This window comes from Copadichromis virginalis, linkage group LG11 (assembly GCF_057382275.1).
Source record: "Copadichromis virginalis isolate Kocher_CV1m ecotype Utaka linkage group LG11, C_Virginalis_male_GT1.1, whole genome shotgun sequence".
NCBI classification, from domain to species: domain Eukaryota; kingdom Metazoa; phylum Chordata; class Actinopteri; order Cichliformes; family Cichlidae; genus Copadichromis; species Copadichromis virginalis.
Window position 1 is genome coordinate 36,684,051 of NC_140628.1, and position 16,659 is coordinate 36,700,709.

At 38.9% G+C, this 16,659-nt stretch overlaps 2 protein-coding genes across 7 annotated transcripts; one reads left to right on the forward strand and one right to left on the reverse strand.

Annotated features, from left to right (window-relative positions):
- Positions 1-5,054: 5,054 nt before the first annotated feature.
- Positions 5,055-6,419, forward strand: LOC146699355 (transcription factor HES-4-B-like). Its single transcript, XM_085472744.1, has 3 exons — positions 5,055-5,222; positions 5,546-5,638; positions 5,759-6,419. The coding sequence occupies exons 1-3, from the start codon at positions 5,160-5,162 to the stop codon at positions 6,278-6,280; spliced, it is 678 nt and encodes a 225-aa protein (XP_085328870.1). The 5' UTR covers positions 5,055-5,159; the 3' UTR covers positions 6,281-6,419.
- Positions 6,420-8,208: 1,789 nt separating this feature from the next.
- LOC146699356 (NACHT, LRR and PYD domains-containing protein 1 homolog) lies at positions 8,209-15,473 on the reverse strand. 6 transcript variants are annotated; one of them, XM_085472251.1, is made up of 10 exons: positions 15,421-15,473; positions 14,128-14,176; positions 13,937-14,007; positions 13,584-13,798; positions 13,238-13,482; positions 12,128-12,256; positions 11,386-11,539; positions 10,983-11,012; positions 8,711-10,651; positions 8,209-8,517 (listed from the first exon to the last, which is right to left on the reverse strand). In XM_085472251.1, the coding sequence occupies exons 2-9, from the start codon at positions 14,131-14,133 to the stop codon at positions 10,506-10,508; spliced, it is 996 nt and encodes a 331-aa protein (XP_085328377.1). In that variant the 5' UTR covers positions 14,134-14,176; positions 15,421-15,473; the 3' UTR covers positions 8,209-8,517; positions 8,711-10,505. The 6 variants fall into 6 exon arrangements, with proteins under 6 accessions (XP_085328377.1, XP_085328374.1, XP_085328375.1 ...); XM_085472248.1 differs by having other exon boundaries at positions 13,937-14,010; XM_085472249.1 differs by having other exon boundaries at positions 13,937-14,010; positions 14,128-14,206; positions 15,421-15,442.
- Between the last annotated feature and the right edge of the window lie 1,186 nt (positions 15,474-16,659).

The following is a 16,659-nucleotide window of genomic DNA, read 5'->3' on the forward strand; positions in this document are numbered from 1 at the left end:
TTTGTAGAAGCAAGTCCTGCAACTGTGCAGCAGCACTCAAACAACTCTTGGTACTTACCCGGGGACTTAAAAACTGAAATCAAAAATAACTTTAATTAAATGAAACTGCGTGCATAGAGTGAACAATAAAAAAATAGATTAAAACTGCTTAAAATTCTTCTGGGAGCCCCACCGGCTCCCAGAATCACTATAATTGTAAAATACCATAAAAACTGAATCGCCTTTGATGACGTTTTTAATAACAGTCAGATTCTGCTTTTGGGACTGCAGAAATGAGTTATGATGAGATGTGCGAGGTTTTCACTTTTGCACAGGCAGTGATGCGTAAAACACTGGCCTCTTTCTGGTGACGTCCAAGGCCAGCAGCTACTGCTCCGAGGAAACGTCCTGCAGATATTCTGGTCTCATTATTTTTAAGTTAAATAATTATCAGATGAATGGTTCTCAGCACAGATTTCATTTATTTATTAATTATTGTTGTTATACTCGAAATTCTGGCTACAATTGGAACTGTTTTGATTTCTACTGACAAAAAGACAAAAATCGTCATTTTCATTCTTGACTTTTTTCTACTAATTGAATTAAATCAGAACAAAAAATATTTTTCTCTCCGTTTGTTTTCCTCTTCTTCTTCTTCTTCTTTTTTTTTTTTTATAAATGTCTTTCTTCAGATGAAGGAGCGTATTTGTGGGAAGACTGAATTAGAGTTGCGCTGACAGCTAAGTGTTAAAATTGATACATCCCGAAAACTAGCACAAGGTGTGCACGTCATTTACACGTCTGCATTTGGGTTCCCAGGCGCATTTGTCAGCTGCAGAGGTGTAAATGACTTGCATGATAAGAGAATCGTGGCGAAGGCAGGTCTGTAAACAGGTGGAATTAAATGTAATCAGTGATCAGAGCTCAGATATATCTGGTCATCCCGAAAAGCTCTCTACCGGAATCAGGTAGCCCATCTACTACTAACAAATATACTCATACACCCTATTACTAATGCCAGTGTATATAAAAAAATATTTTTTACTTTGGATGTATTTAGTACTAATGTGTTTTATTTGCAACTGATTATATATTAATGGTGAGACTTAGAGGTGCGTAAAGCAAGTGTTCCGGTGTTTTCCAAACCATGTGACAAAAAATGCTTTTAATTTGGTGGATGCACATTTGTCGTGGCACACAGCACTAAGTAGACAAATGTTGGAAAAGTGTGACAGTGGGAAACTGCTTCTTGCAGCTCTTTCTGGCCGTGGGAATGTGGAGCAGCAGGCTCAATCTTCACTTTATTACCTGTTAAAACTGATACTTCATTTGCAAAGTGTTCTTGGAGGAAAGGTGACTCTTGGATTCCCACGCACAGCACACGTTAGACCTTGTCACAAGATCCCCAAATAGGTTCTCATTTTTGTGACCATTTAACCAAACTTAACCATTTAAAGAGTCCCGCATAAAAATATGGAATTTAGCGTCACGGTTTCTTTTGAAGATCCCTTTGCAGACCTCTCATAACAATTCAGAAATCCAGACTGAAAAGTTGTATTAACATTAAATCCCTTTTAGATTATCTAACAACAGATAAAAGCTGATGTTGATTGAGTTTGGCTGAATATTTAATGGATATTCACACTTTTATCGCCATCGTTTACCGTGGGATACCTCACCAAACTCTCTCTCATGGGAATCGAACTGTAGAATAGTTTCTCACTTTATTACGTGTTAGAAGTGATACATCCTAAAGAAGAGTCTTTGGGAGAGGAGGCGGAAAACAAGAAAATTACATATTTACATTAAACACACAAACAGGCTACTGTTACCTTTTGATATCAGTCCCCTTTTTCACACGTTTTCAAGGATGCGCCTAAAAAAATTACGCACTCCCTCAAATTCAGAATACACTTTCCTGACTCTTAGTCGGCGAAACATGTGTGCACAAAGTTGTTGTTATACAGTCATGATTAAAAGACAAATATCTACAGACATGAATATAGAAATGTTAATGAAAAAAATATAGGAACAACATGAGACTTTTCCTTGCTGCAGATTTTTGCTCACTGCTAAAAACTTCGACACTTGAAAGATGCCTCGGCTTTGTCTTCATAACCATTTTACCCCAGAGCCTGTTTTATAAGGACACATCTCATTTCTCTGTACAGGATAATGGCCTAAAAGGTCGGAGTGATTTACCTGAGCTTCACGCTGTGTGGGCGGCTCTTTTGTCACATATGCAAGTAAAGTCTCAGAGGGGCTGATTACACATTTCAAAGGCTCGTGCCTCTCCCACTTGTATGGGCAGCTGCACGCGCCAGAGGATTAGGGAAAACTCCAAGCGACGCGCCATTCAGTCTGCATGTATCTCCAAAATTACTACAAATGTATTAAAAGTAAAACGTTTAAAGGAAATTAGATGCCTTAATCAGTAATTAAATATATGCATACATGTTTATATTTGTTACATCTTCAGCGACCAGTTGTGGAGGGATGATGTATTCCTACCTGTAGTAGGTTTTAGTGAGCTTCTGAAAAACTTTATCAATTAATTCTAATCGCGGCGTATTTGTCATTACTAATAATCTATCTCACTTCCGTGAATAATAATAAAGATCTACTGAATAGTCATTGTATTTTGGCACGTGTCTGTTGCCTCGTGTTGCCACACTCTGAATATCAAAGTCACCCTGAGGTGATTCACAAACCTCACACTACCTTTATCGGCGTTCATGAATAATTATTTGCATGATACTGTGCGACAAAAGGTCTATTTTCAAAGTGACAGTGAGTCGGTGATAAACGGGCTGGCATTTATGTGTTGCTGTTTTAGTGTCTAAATGTTTGTATCTGTAGATTTAAGGGAACAGGAATTAAAACTGACGAATCAACTTTGACTACATGAAGACCGTGATGTTTTTTTTTAGTTGTTCCCTGGCATTTAACTGCATTAATTTAAAGATCTGTTCATATCTTGGAAGAATTTTTTCTGTCTGCATCTTATTTGCATGAATGTCGGTGGGAATTCTAAGGAGCTTGGAAAGAAAAGCGTCTGGATTGTAAAAAGTGGAAAATACGCGTGCGAACGTGGGAAGTGTCGCCTCTCACTTTCAGAGTTGTGTCAATTTTAACAGGTAGCTGTAAATGCAGCGCTAATTCCTCCTTTCCCACGAGAAATATCTCGATCATTTCGATGCTGCTTTCTCTGTACAAATTAAAGAATTTTCTGAATTAAGTAGGGGAGACCGGGGATAGTTGTAACGTGGGTCAGTTGTAACACTTCCAATTTCTCCAATCAGGGTTAAGTTTCAAATGATGTGACTCATCCTGTGCATGCCCAATTCAGTTCTGCTATCACATGTGAAAAATCAGCACATTTCGTCAAACACAGACAATTTAACACGAAAAAAAGTAATTTGTATGCCAAAAAGTAAGTTTTTCTATTTTATTTCAATTTCTAATAGCATTATCTGCTTTGCAGTTAAACTCATCAAACCTAAATTATGTTATTTGTATGTCTATGGAGATATATTCTGTGTAGGTCTTTAGTGCTAATGTTTTAGCCGTTGGCTGTAATGTTAGCTAGTTCATGGCTATAGGAGTCTGGGTCAGTTGTAACAGCAACAGTCTGGGTTAGTTGTAACAATAATGCAGATGTTACAACTTACCACACTATTACTTTAACTTATATTAAACAAGTTGGGGCAACGACATCAGCAGAGAGAGGTTCACTGGTCGCATTTGTATATGCGGTTAATGCCATTGGCAACACAATTCCCCCACTGTTTGTGTTCCCACACATACATTATGCAGACCACTGTGTCAGAGATGGACCAGTAGGAAGTACTGGTAGTGGAAATAAGTCAGGATGGGTGCAAGAAACAGATTCCCTCATCTTTCTGAAGCACTTTGCAAACCACACCAAGGTAAGCCATGATAAAAAGTAATGGAATTGCGATGCTGGTGAACAACTACATTTTTCAGCTTCATTGTTATGTTCAAAATTGGTGCAAGAGTTGTAGGTTATAATGCCCACTGAACCAATGAGGCCAAACTCAAGGAAGACCAACCAAAATTAATGAAATATTCAGTTGCAGAAAATTCCATAATTTGTCTTTTTTGGGGGGTTGGAATATGTTCAAAAGCTAGATTTCTGCATTCTGTCACACACACACACACACACACACACACACACACACACACACACACACACACACACACACACACACACACACACACACACACACACATAGCTACATAAATGGATGTAAGTGCATTCATGTGATGAATAAACAAAGATTACATGTTAATGTTTTGTTAGTACCCTTATTTCATTGTGTTACATTTCACCCCAGGATATGTTACAACTAACCCAGACTATGGGGTTAATTGTAACATTTCACTCTTTGTGTTTGAGGCCATACCATGCAATGGGTAATTGTGCTGCAGAGAAAATAGCTGCACTATTTAATAGCAGAGACATGTAAATACTTTGCATTACATTTTGAATCCACTACCTTAAAAGAGCTCCAATTTACAGACAGAAATGTCAAAAATGTTACAACTATCCCCGGTCTCCCCTATATTGGCTCGGCGAAAAATCTGAAAATCTTTCTCCTCCTGTAAGTGATTGTTTTTTATTCAACTTAAAATAGTTCTGAAATGAAAACTGGTCATAGGATCACACCGTCGCTCCTAAAAAGCAAGCTTTCCTTGATTAAGGCACGTGTCAGCTTTGCATGCGCAAATAGCCCCCCTCTCCCAAAGCAAAATGAGCTACCAGCTTTTTCAAATGAAGCACAAGAGCAGGAAAAAACAGAACAGCATCTGGAGTAAAATTATGTTTATTTTAAGTTAAATTTTCAAACGTTTTGACGCAAGACTTTTTTTTTAACTTTACGCACGCGACTGCGCATAAGATTCATTTTCTTGTTTTATACTCTTGACATCAGATCGAGATTAGACAAGTTCAAAAATAAAAACAAATCTAGGATTTTTTCATTTGCAGTGTTACCAAACGGTGAGACCAAGGGACCTGGAGGAGGGGTAGGGAAGTAGGAGGAGTCTGAGAGGCTGTCAGGACCACAGTAAAAAATAAGTGGCAGGAAACTAGAGCCTCATTTCCAGATCAGTAACAGACTGCGAAGGAAGCTGTTACCAGTAGACCAGAGCAGAACATGGGACCATCGGTTGGTAGGAAGCTGTTACATGAGGCGGAGGAAGCAACAAATAATAGAAAGGTAAAGGAATTCCAGATACCTGTCAAGTGACGTGATTTCATTTCATATAGTGATTCTCTGTTATTACCACAATAACAATCAGATTCATTGAAGATTAAAGCATCAGCTTTGTCAAAATTTCAGTAATTTGGAGATATGAAATAGTTTGTATAATTTAGTGCGCTGAATTCCCTCTAATCATTTAGTCATTTCCATTTGCTCCTTTTTTTTTTGCTTTTCTTTGGTAGTTTTTCTTTTTACGCGGTATATAATTAAACAAAATCAGGAAACCACGTTTAGACTTTGGTTTTCTTTTCTTTTTTTTCTTTTTTTTTTTGCGATAGTTAATAAAATCTCAGGTGGAGAAACGTCGGAGGGACAGAATGAACCGCAGTTTGGAGTGTCTGAGGACCATGTTTCTGCAGGAGCCACAAGAAGTAAGAGAAGTTTTTAGTTCTCTATGAATTTTATAGAAATAAATCGATGTGGTTCATACTTGTGGTTTTTATTAATTTATTATTATGAAACATGAAGGTTAACTTGCTGCTCTCATGCAGGGGTCCACTCAGCACCGAGTGGAGAAAGCTGAGATACTGGATCACACAGTCCTCTTCCTCCAGAACACTGCCAAAGGAGACAAGACTACAGGTGGACGTGGGGACCAGAAACGCTCCTTCCAGGACGGTTTCTCCACTTGCCTGCAGACAGCTGCGGGGTTTCTGGGCCCCGAGGGGAAAGGGTCGGAGCTCGGATCGGCGCTGGATGCAGCTTTTGCCGCTCGTTTGGCCCGTTCACACTCACAGCCCGAAGGTCTCCAAAGCAGAAACTTTTTGCCGCACGCAAAGTTTATTCTGCGGGTGCTGAGGCAGAAGTCCAAGCTCAGACTCCCGGCACGTGCCTCAGGGGAGAAACGTTTGATCCGACCTTACCCACTCCCACTCCAACAAAGGTTTCCCAGAGTCCCCAAACAGCCTCAGAAACAAAGAGAGTCCGAGATCAGAGCGGAGAGAGGAGCGACCAAACAGAGCTCAGCCCAGAGCTCCCCCTCCAGCCACACTTTGTGGAGACCTTGGCCCTGATCACCAGGCAGGGACTTCAGAACAATCAATGACTATAAACTATTTGGCAAAAACACACAACTTCTTTTTAAAAACTGTAGTCTTATGAAGACGCATAACTTCAGGTCCTGTAAATATTGTAAATACCCGAGTATGACTTGATCTGTATGTGTAATAGGGTTGATTCACTGTTTTAAATACTTTTCAATGAGCTCAGTCAGCCACGTAAGTGGCTCAGGGGAACGGGGACTCTCCCAGGCTGCGACACAGGTGAGCTGGATCAGCCGAGCGGTCCAGCTGGGATTGCTGCGCTGAAGAGCGAGTGAAGAGGTGAGTTTCACGAAGCCGAGGAGATTTTGTCCTCTTTGATGCGCTACTAAAAGCTGCTACTATGTGCCGTCATGATTAAAGAGCATGCTGCGGTAGTGGATAATGACTGAGTGTCCATCCATCACATTTCCAGGTGTGGAAGCTCAGGGTTTGAGGCTGGGAGACCCACGCAGACCTTCATATTCACCTCTCTGGTGGAACGAGCGACACCTGTGTCTCTGTGTACAACATCACTTCTATTCAATCTGAAGATATTTCTGGTCGGTTTTTGCACAATAATTTATTCTGGATTTCTCCCTATGGCGAGCTGTACTCTTCAAAGTTAAAACAACCAAATAAATCTTTAAAAACATGTCAGATGATTGTTTCAAGATTAAAGGAAACCCGGAGGCCTTTTACTCTTTCAGCTCTTTTTAGTCCGAGGCAGAGGTGTGAAGCTCGGCCTCCTGCAGAGTTACATCCTCCAGGTGTGAAGACTGGTCATGAAATGAAAGAGCTCAGCAGCTCTCACTTCAAAGACATCATAGCCATTGTCGCACTTTATTTACTGGCACTGAAAGACTTTTGGATTAAGATTAGTTAATATAGTTCAGATAATTTAAGACAACTCAATAATAATAATAATAATAATATGAATAATAATATTAATAACTACATCCACTTTTTTCTGCATCATCCAGTTTCATTTCTCACAGTTGCCTTTAAACATATTTAGAATAGCAGGATCCATTAAAGTCAAGATCATTTCACATAATTAACACACAGCTCACGTCTGCGTTTGTTTCCTTTGTATTCAGCGTCTATCCTGTCACCAGCATCGCCCCGAGCTGCTCAGAGGTCATTTGTTTTCCACGCGTGTGTGGTGTCAGGTCCCAGGGAGCAAAACGTGTCTTAACCCCGTAAGAATCAGTGGCATTTTTCCCCCTATCGTCACCGTTAGTTTCAAACTATATTGCAGGCTTTATGTGACACCAGCAGTGATAAAGTGACACCGTCTCAATGCTGGTCATCATGCCCTTTTGCTGCTAAAGTATTTATACCTACATTCTATATTCATACTTGTACTCAGGTTGGTACTCTATTGTATTATTTTATTACTTGTTTTTCTGTTTTGGAAAAAAAAAAACCCAAAAACTTTAATACTTTTTAAATTCTGTTTTTTTAAATTCTGTTTCTTCGTTCCACCTCATGTAAACATGTGATGCGAATGACAAATAAAGCTCCTTGAATCCTTATAGTTCTCATACACATTTTATATGAAGTGCAATTTATGGACCGTGAATGCCTCATCACTTCCGGCCCTGCAGCTCGTTATAGGCAACTTCCCCCGACAAAACCTTTTCTCCATTAATTTCAATCTTCTGAAGAAAATAACTGTAGTAACGTCTTGACAGAGTTTTACTGCTTTATGGCTCAGTCAGCACCATTATACTTGTATATTATATATAATGTACATGTATATATAACACCAACCCCTGTTATACTGTGGTTCTGTTATTTGACTCATGTGCATCTGATAAGGATTCTTCCTGAATGTCTGTGAAGACATTCCCCCACTACCTGCATCCAAACAAGTGACAATAAATAAAGAATGGATGGATGGACCACATTCTGTGCAATCAAAAGGCAAAACATTTTATTAGATAAACAGTGAGTTTTTAAAAGAAACTTTGGATCATGATGTCTGATGGCATATATACCAGGTCTTGGTTTTTACATTTCTTGAAAAAATCTTTGGTCACTTCCACAGACTGCTAAGTGTAAGTCTACGCAAGAGATCGAACAGGCCTGACTGGTCTGTGTTCTCCAGTTTGTCATCTGGGATGCGAGAAAGTTCAGTAACGATGTTTCCGTGCCTCAGAAACAACTTAAATTCATTGAGCTTCTCCCTCCTAAAGCCTCTCTCCATCTGATGCTGCCGTTGGTCCCTGATGAAGTCAAGTCAAACAAACAAAGGGGTATGACTTGACCATAACTTACCTGGCGGATAACTGATGACAAGCTACACATCCAGTTCAATCACAAGCTTATTAACACAATTTTAAAACTATAAATCATCCACTTGCATCCTATCACATTAAGATTTGCAGCATGAAGTCAGAGTAAACTGATGTTACTTACTTTCTGCATCACTGCAGGCAGCTCATTCACAGTGTTTGTCTAGGAGGAAGAAAATGATAAATTACAGGATGCTTTTATAAGTATTTTATAAATATTTAGAATACAAAAGGATCACATCCGACGTTTCTTTTTTAGATTTGGGAAGTATTTTCCTAATTCATCTCTATGGGTTTGAAGTTGAGATTTGCCAGGCTGAAACATTTTAAAGGACTGGATTAGAGCAGAACAGTTTCAGATCATTTGACTGCACAGGGCCTGCAACACTGTGTTTGAATGCAAACAAATGTTTGAGCAGGCTGCTGGGAAGATTCATACTAGTCCAATACTACAATCACTTTCAAAGTGCCAAGCATGAAAGCTGCTTTTCAAATTAATAATTAAAATAGTAAAAATCACTGCTGCAGGTTGTAAGAATTAAACTTGCAGGTTTTCTGTTATCTTTACAGTCTGTGTTAAATCATTTATGCATCATAAATTAAGAATAAAACCTAATGAAAAAATATTTTGATGTGGTTCTGTTGGCTTCATCAGGTGATGGCCTCCAGCTCACACTGGAACGGTTCGCAGCCGAGTGTGAAGCAGCGGGAATGAGGATCAGCACCTCCAAATCTGAGGCCATGGTTCTCAGCCGGAAAAGGGTGGAGTGCCCACTCCGGGTCGGGGATGAGTTCCTGCCACAAGTGGAGGAGTTCAAGTATCTCGGGGTCTTGTTCACGAGTGATGGGAGCCGGAGATCGACAGACGGATTGGTGCTGCGGCCGCTGCACCGGTCCGTCGTGGTGAAGAGGGAGCTGAGCGTAAAAGCAAAGCTCTCAATTTACTGGTCGATCTACGTCCCTACCCTCACCTATGGCTACGAGCTGTGGGTAGTGACTGAAAGAACAAGATCGCGGATACGAGCGGCGGAAATGAGCTTCGCCCAAAGGGTGGCTGGCCTCTCCCTTAGCGATAGGGTGAGAAATTCAGTCATCCGGGAGGGGTTCAAAGAAGAGCCGCTGCTCCTCCACATCGAAATCAGCCAGCTGAGGTGGTTCGGGCATCTGACAAGGATGCCTCCTGGGTGAGGTGTTCCGGGCGTGTCCCACCGGGAGGAGGCCCCGGGGCAGACCCAGGACACGCTGGAGAGATTATATCTCATGGCTGGCCTGGGAACGTCTTGGTGTTCCCCCAGATAAGCTAGAGGAGGTGGCTGGGGAGAGGGAGGTCTGGGGCTCTCTGCTTAGGCTGCTGCACCTGCGACCCGGCCCCGGATAAAGGGAGGGAGGGAGGGATGGAAATATTTGTCTCAAGGTTGTCTGCACAAATATTTTTTACAACAAATATTCACATTGCATGCTGATACTGCATGTCAATATATGAATCAGACTCTGTATCAACAGATATTCACTATCAAAGGACTCGAATCCAGATTAGAGCCACAAAAACTTTATCCGAATATTTCCTGGCTTTAAGTGTTGTGACGGTTAACAATTATTGTTTCACCGAGTACACAGTAAGTGTGGATGAAGCAGAACGAGTATTACTGGGTATAAAGAGTGGAAAGTTTTGTTTAATTATTACCCTCTGTAGCCTTTGATGCCCCAAACCAGTGTTTTTTTGGCTCAACTGAGTTCACCTGCCCCCCGTCATGGTTCTTGAATCTGTTCTTCCTCAGTCTCTGTTAAGTCATCATCTCATCTCATTCAAAGTCCTTCACCCTCCCACTGTTTGTTTTTTTCTTCTAGGATATTGGTATTCGTTTATTTTCCCCAGTTTCCATTCTTGATTAAAAGTTCAGTTCAGTTTTAAACTTGTCTTACAGTCTTAGTTGTGTTTGCAGTGAGGTCCTAAGTAATTTTAGCGCAGAAATGTGAAAATCATTTACTGAGAAGAGAGCAGAGTTAATATTTGTGAACTTACCAACAGTAGTGACACCGGTTACTCCCCTCGAGGATCTTGGACCTGTACAGAAAATATTAAAATGACTTCACACTTATTATAAATCGCTGGCACTAAATAATCTAACCGTTTTGTTCTCAAAATGTCTGAAATGTAATCTTTTTTCAAATTTGTCCTGAACTTTCTCTCCCTTATGCACTCACAACATTTCTACCTTTGAATCACTTATTGCCTGAAAGTCTACATTTATCACTTCAGATGGGTCTCTAACATGAACCGTTTATAAGTGGAACTGCACAACATGCATTCTTCTAGATGCAAAAGATTAATAACAAGAACACAACACTGAATACTTTTCTACTTGATAGATTAGCGAAAGCTGTTTGGATCTCACCTTCCCCATAACCAGACTTTGGATGATCGTCTGAAATAAAATACAAAGCAAATAACAATCTAAACAGTAAATGTTATTTTACAGTCACCATAAAGATTTTATACAAAAAGCTACGTGCTATCTGAAGTATTCTATTTAATAGTTAAATGTGACATATTCCAATCTCTTTGAAATAATAATTGACAAGTGAGCAAAATTTAAATGGCTCCAGCCAAATAAAAAGGAAAAAAAAAAAAAAACTTATCAAAGCTATGATCTCCATCTTTAAGTAAAAATATATTAAAAACATATTCTTTGAGAATATCATGTTTTCTGACAATAGTATATTAAAAATAACAGTATCTAACCCTTTGAGTGTGCATTAGGATATACAAATTTGATTTGTTTCATTTCAATTACTGACCTTTTTGGAGTTTACAGGTCCAGACAGGTTCATACACCGGTTCATATTTTTTGGACAAAGCATACTGAAGTTTTAGATTGAAGCATCCTTTGGGATTTTCAATGTACACTTCATAGAAGTTGGAGTCCTGGCCATTATATCTGAGGGTTATTTTCTAGTTAAAAATATAACAGAGAAGGGAGGAGTTAGTCCAGTTCCATCAGAAGCAAAATAATAAAAATAAAAGACTGCAAAGAGTCAACTGAATATGCAGCTGCTCTGTGACTTAACCTGGAAATCTATCAGCAAGTCTGATGACAAAGCTTCTGGTGAAAGTCACCAATTTTTCAGTGCTTCTGGTCCACACAGTGGATTCTCAGGCCAGTATTTCAATTATGTCCACACGTTCTTTATTGAGGAACAGAGACGTTTAACAAGGTAAATAAAAAGCTAAACCATCTTTGGGTGACAGCCGATGGTTTCCAGATTGCATTCCAGCAAATGCAAAACCTGCTCTAAGTAACCGATTGAAAGAACTATTAGTGGACTACAAATGGAAACCAGAAATCTTCCTGACTCTTGCTCACAGGACAGTGTATTCAAATGCATTTATCTATTCATAGAGTAGTGAAGAAATGTGACAATATCTTACTGCAGATTCCTCTGTGATTCCCACCCATACTGGTCACACTATTTACAACCCGTCGTAAAAATGCTCTGATCCTAAAGCACCACAGTTGCTGACAGAGTGTAAAAAGCGTACCTTTGGTTGAATTTCTGCCGAGTCGGTGTCGGCTGTGAGGGAGAAACCATGATGCATTTTGAGGTACTCATCTGGGCGTGGCTTGGTAATTTTTTCATATCCATAACACAATTCTTGCTTGTCCACTTTCTGTGAGGAAAAAAAAAAAAAAATTCAACTCAGTATTATCCAATCACAACACCAGGTGCCTCAAGGTGCTTTCTGTTGTGAGGTAAAGACCCTACAAATATACGTCAAGTCCAAAAGTCCTTCAGGATTGCCTCAGCATTTCCATCTGTTGTCTTTAAATACAGTTTAAAAACAATGTATGGAGTTTACTCTAAATTAGTGTAAATACATTTGAAGAAAAAGTGCTGTTGCCGAGAATAAAGATATTATTCAAAGCAGACTTAAAATAATATTTATAACACTCTACTTTTGTATCCTGTTTGTTTCCAGAACTCTAGGATTATATTTCATATATAATTTATATTCAGCTTTTCATTAACAATTTTATAATGTTATTATCTGCTGTGGCTATAAATCAGTGAGATTATATTTTACTTAAGTCGGTAAAATGTAACATTATCTGACAGACAGATCTCATGACTCGTACATGAAGATTAACCGTTTTCTGTTGTCACTGCAACTGCATTCACATACATCATTAATCCATGGGTTACCAAAACAAGTGTTTACAGCCAGCTTATAAAAAGAAAACTGAAATATTTTCCACAAATGTATACATTCTATCTTAAAGTAAAATGACTTCCTTCTCTTAATATTCACTTTTATCCCTTAATTCTTTTTTTAATTATCTTAAAATAACTTTTCTTATGAAATACTACTCTTCAAATTTGAACATCTATCTTCTAATGAAACAGACCATATAAGTAAGATTGCCACCTTTCAAAGTTTGTGAAGTCCCTGAAACACAATCGCAATTTCCCTAGAGTAGACCAGAGGAGTCTTCCCTTTCTAGTAATTAGAAAGAATGCATATTCCGCATTGGCTCCACTTTTCAGCCCTGCAAGTTAAAGCCATCATTCAACTACAGCATATGTCTAATACTCTATTGGGGTCAGTCTGAGTCTGTGTTATTTTTCCTGTGACAAATACAGATTCAGTTACCCGTTGTAGAGCAGGATCATTTGGAATCACAAAGACGTGGAGTTTGAGGAATGGGGTGTTGGGTTTGTAGTATAGCAACACGTTACAGCTGATTTTAACAGGGGGGCCCATCTTCATCACGACTGCTTTCGGAAAGTAAGTTAACTCGTTTAACTTGACGTGTGATGCTGTGACCTCACGCACTTCTTCTACAAAATCTCCGCAGTCATCTAGATGCAGGACTGCAAACTTGTCGGGGATGTCATCTGCACAAAAATACACAGAAAACACAAAGAGAAAGAAGAAAGTTTGGATCAGAAATGCAAAAGTTTTTTAATATATTAGTAACTTCTTCATGTCCTTTTACCTATACAAACCCAGTGTGGCAGGTGCATTTCACTTAACTGCCCAGCAGTGACTGCAACATCAATTACAGGACCTGCAGGCATGTACTGTCTGCTTTCCACTCTCTCCATGTGTCCTCCCCAAGAGCAGAAGTGGTACTGAAAGCTGATCTTTTCCTTACAAACCCAGCGCAAGCCAGAGACACTGCATTCAAAGTCTCCCGCTTCAGACTGAAGGCTAAAGTGAAAAAATAAAAAGGAACACAGCGTCATTTTTAACACTTCATTTTATGTCAAATGCAGAATTAAGATTTTGCAAAACTGGGTCTTCTTCTGGCAAAGAAATCTGAATCACTGTTGATTTCTCGTAATTCACCTGTAAGTTGGAGCCTTGTCTGCATCTGTAGTGTTCACCCCAGGCTCAAGTTTAGTCCAGTTGCTGGAATGCTGCTGCAGAAGACAATCAATTAAATAAGTGCAGATTTTACATTGTGTAACACCACATATATGAACAAATACATATTTAAAAAATTAATGAAAGAAACGTGAGTGAATGTATGAAAGTACCATCATAGTTGCACAACCCTCGATCTCAGAGCTTCTGGAAGCTTCTTGTCTTGAAACACAGAGAATTTAAGTGGACAAACTACAAAGTACAGTGCAAATGAAGCAATTTAGGTCAGGATGCTTCAGGAGAGTTAATAAAACACACTCAAACATCAGTCTCTATTTTATTCCTTAGCTGTTCTCTCCTATCAAGTAAGCCAAGTGATAAAACTTAAATCTGGGTCTCCTGAAGTGTCATTTCCACACAGAGGAAACCTGTTTGCATCAAGAAATTCCATGATTTTTGAACACTGACTAATCAGCCTCTCATTTCTCTAATTTGCACCTCATCTTTTGTTATACTGAACAATGTCTCAATTGCTGAAATAGATCTGGAAAAGAGAGGAGCCTTTGCCAGAGCACCATAATCACGAACGCAGAGGTCTAGCCTGAGTATTTAAAAGAAAGGTATAAAAGTAGAATAGGTGGAATATACAAACCACTGCAGGAGGAAGAATCTACAGACAAAATGTTTGGATTCATACTTTGCTTCAGTTATTTAAGCTGTTTAACTTCATGATCAAACTGTCTTACGTCCACTGTGTGAGATTAAAGGAGGGGGGGGGGAGGGGGGGTAGAGTTTTTCACATGTTGTGAATTTAATTAAAGGTTATTCAAACTATTAAAAAGGCTATGGACAGAGTTACACTGTAATGAAATCACGATAAGCAATCATGAGGCGACAGCAGACACCCTGCATCCCCTACCGAACGATTTTTAAATTGTTTAGATTAATTTCAAACCACCTCATATTTCAGCAGCCTGCTACTAAATAACTTTTAAGAATATTAAAATGTTAAAACGCCTTTAAATGTCATTTTTAGAACAAAAACCTGCTGCAGAAAGACTGAATGATAGCTCGTATACAGACAAACTATGGCGTTACATTCAGTTGACGCTAAACGCGGAAATAAAGCTCACTCGCTTTCTCTCCCGTTGTTTTACGACTTGCTTATTTAAATTAGAAGCTCTGAAACGGGGAAAAGGTTAGGAAACAGCACCGGCTCTTTCAATAACACGCTCAAACCAGTGAAGTCTAAAAGTTAGTTATAGCCTAGGCTTTAAAATAGCGTCCCCACACGAACCGTTTCTCCAGCCTCTTCACTCCTAACATGAACGCTCACTTCCCTGCGCACAGTCACAATGCAGTTTGTGTAACAACGGTGCATTTGTCTTATATGCTAATACTTCAACTTACATGGAAAAAAGTTTATGTGTTTTTAACATTCACACCAATTACAAGACAAAAAATACCTTTTCCTGTATCCTACACAAGCCCCGCCTCCCGACCGAGTTCCACCAATAGAATCTCCGGGTTCTTTTCCTGGTTTGTGACAAGCTGTAGCAACATCCGGTTGTTTAAATGCCATATATCCGTCCAATGATTATCTTCACAAGAAATTCAATATAGATACGACCGCATGCACTTTCTGCAGTACTGATGTTGAAACTACAGAGCATATTTTTTAGTTCCAGATGTTTTTGGGATGATTTTCAGTACTGGTTAACCTCTAAAAATTTTGACTGCCCTTCTCTAACCTTTCAAGTAATTAGATTTGGCCTACAAACAGAAAATAAAAAAATAGACTTTGGGATTAACAACTTATTTATAGTTGCAAAATTTTTCATTCACAAATGTCGCTTCTTGAAAACGTGTTTTGCTGGCTTTAAAAATGAAGTCCTGCTGTGGAAGGCTTCATTGGATAAGTGTAACTTAGCTCACACCTTACTTGAATTTTTGATGCAGCTTTTCAATTGATGTAGCTAGATTGTATGTGCGTACTTTTGTTTTTACTTTTATATGATAGGTCACCTTACTGTACTTGTATGCTGTTTTATGGTATCTCTCACCTATACTGTTCTTTAAATGTTCTTTGTTCGACGACTGCTTTGTTCTTAACTACTTATACCTGTATATAACTTTTTGTTGATATGTAAAATAAGTGCTGTAATTGTTATTTTGTTTGACCAAAAAAAGTATATAATGGAGGAGACAGCGATTTTGATCAATCCTGCACCACACAAAAAATAATTTAACCCCACAGAAATTAAAGAGTACCTGCAGAATCACAAAGTAGAAAAAAATGTGTGCTTTCAGGCTTTTATTCTTAATAGAATCGGAGTTTTGTGTTCCTCACAGAAATAGTTCACTATTTCTCATTTAAAATATATGTTTTCATCAAATTTGGATCATTTGTATTCATTTATTTAGACTGTATTTATTTATTTGCGACGAATTCTGTGTGAAGAAGCAATCTTTCACGGCGTATTAAATGTAATTTTAGTCAAATCTGTGTGCTTTTCTCACGGTTGCGGAAGGATCTGCTTATAAATCAAAGTTGAGCTTAAAGTCTTTAAAGATTTCGTTATTTTTAAAGCAAATGTTACCGCGTTTTCCAAACACCGTCATAATAAATAAACGAAGTCTAGTAGACCTGCGTTTGTCCCTCTAAACACATGGCAGCGTGCAGACAAATGTTGCTTAAGTGGGAG

What these genes read in the sequence shown, in the direction of transcription:
- LOC146699356 (XM_085472245.1), bottom strand. Translation starts at nt 15,393, where the DNA reads ATGTTAAAAACACATAAACTTTTTTCCAT. An exon ending in ACACATAAACTTTTTTCCAT is followed by an intron (nt 14,177 to 15,364) that starts GTAAGTTGAAGT and finishes CTGTGTTTCAAG; the next exon opens with ACAAGAAGCTTCCAGAAGCT. An exon ending in CGGCAGAAATTCAACCAAAG is followed by an intron (nt 11,540 to 12,127) that starts GTACGCTTTTTA and finishes ATTTTTAACTAG; the next exon opens with AAAATAACCCTCAGATATAA.
- LOC146699355 (XM_085472744.1), top strand. Translation starts at nt 5,160, where the DNA reads ATGGGACCATCGGTTGGTAGGAAGCTGTTACATGAGGCGGAGGAAGCA. An exon ending in AAGCAACAAATAATAGAAAG is followed by an intron (nt 5,223 to 5,545) that starts GTAAAGGAATTC and finishes TTTTTGCGATAG; the next exon opens with TTAATAAAATCTCAGGTGGA. An exon ending in TTCTGCAGGAGCCACAAGAA is followed by an intron (nt 5,639 to 5,758) that starts GTAAGAGAAGTT and finishes GCTCTCATGCAG; the next exon opens with GGGTCCACTCAGCACCGAGT.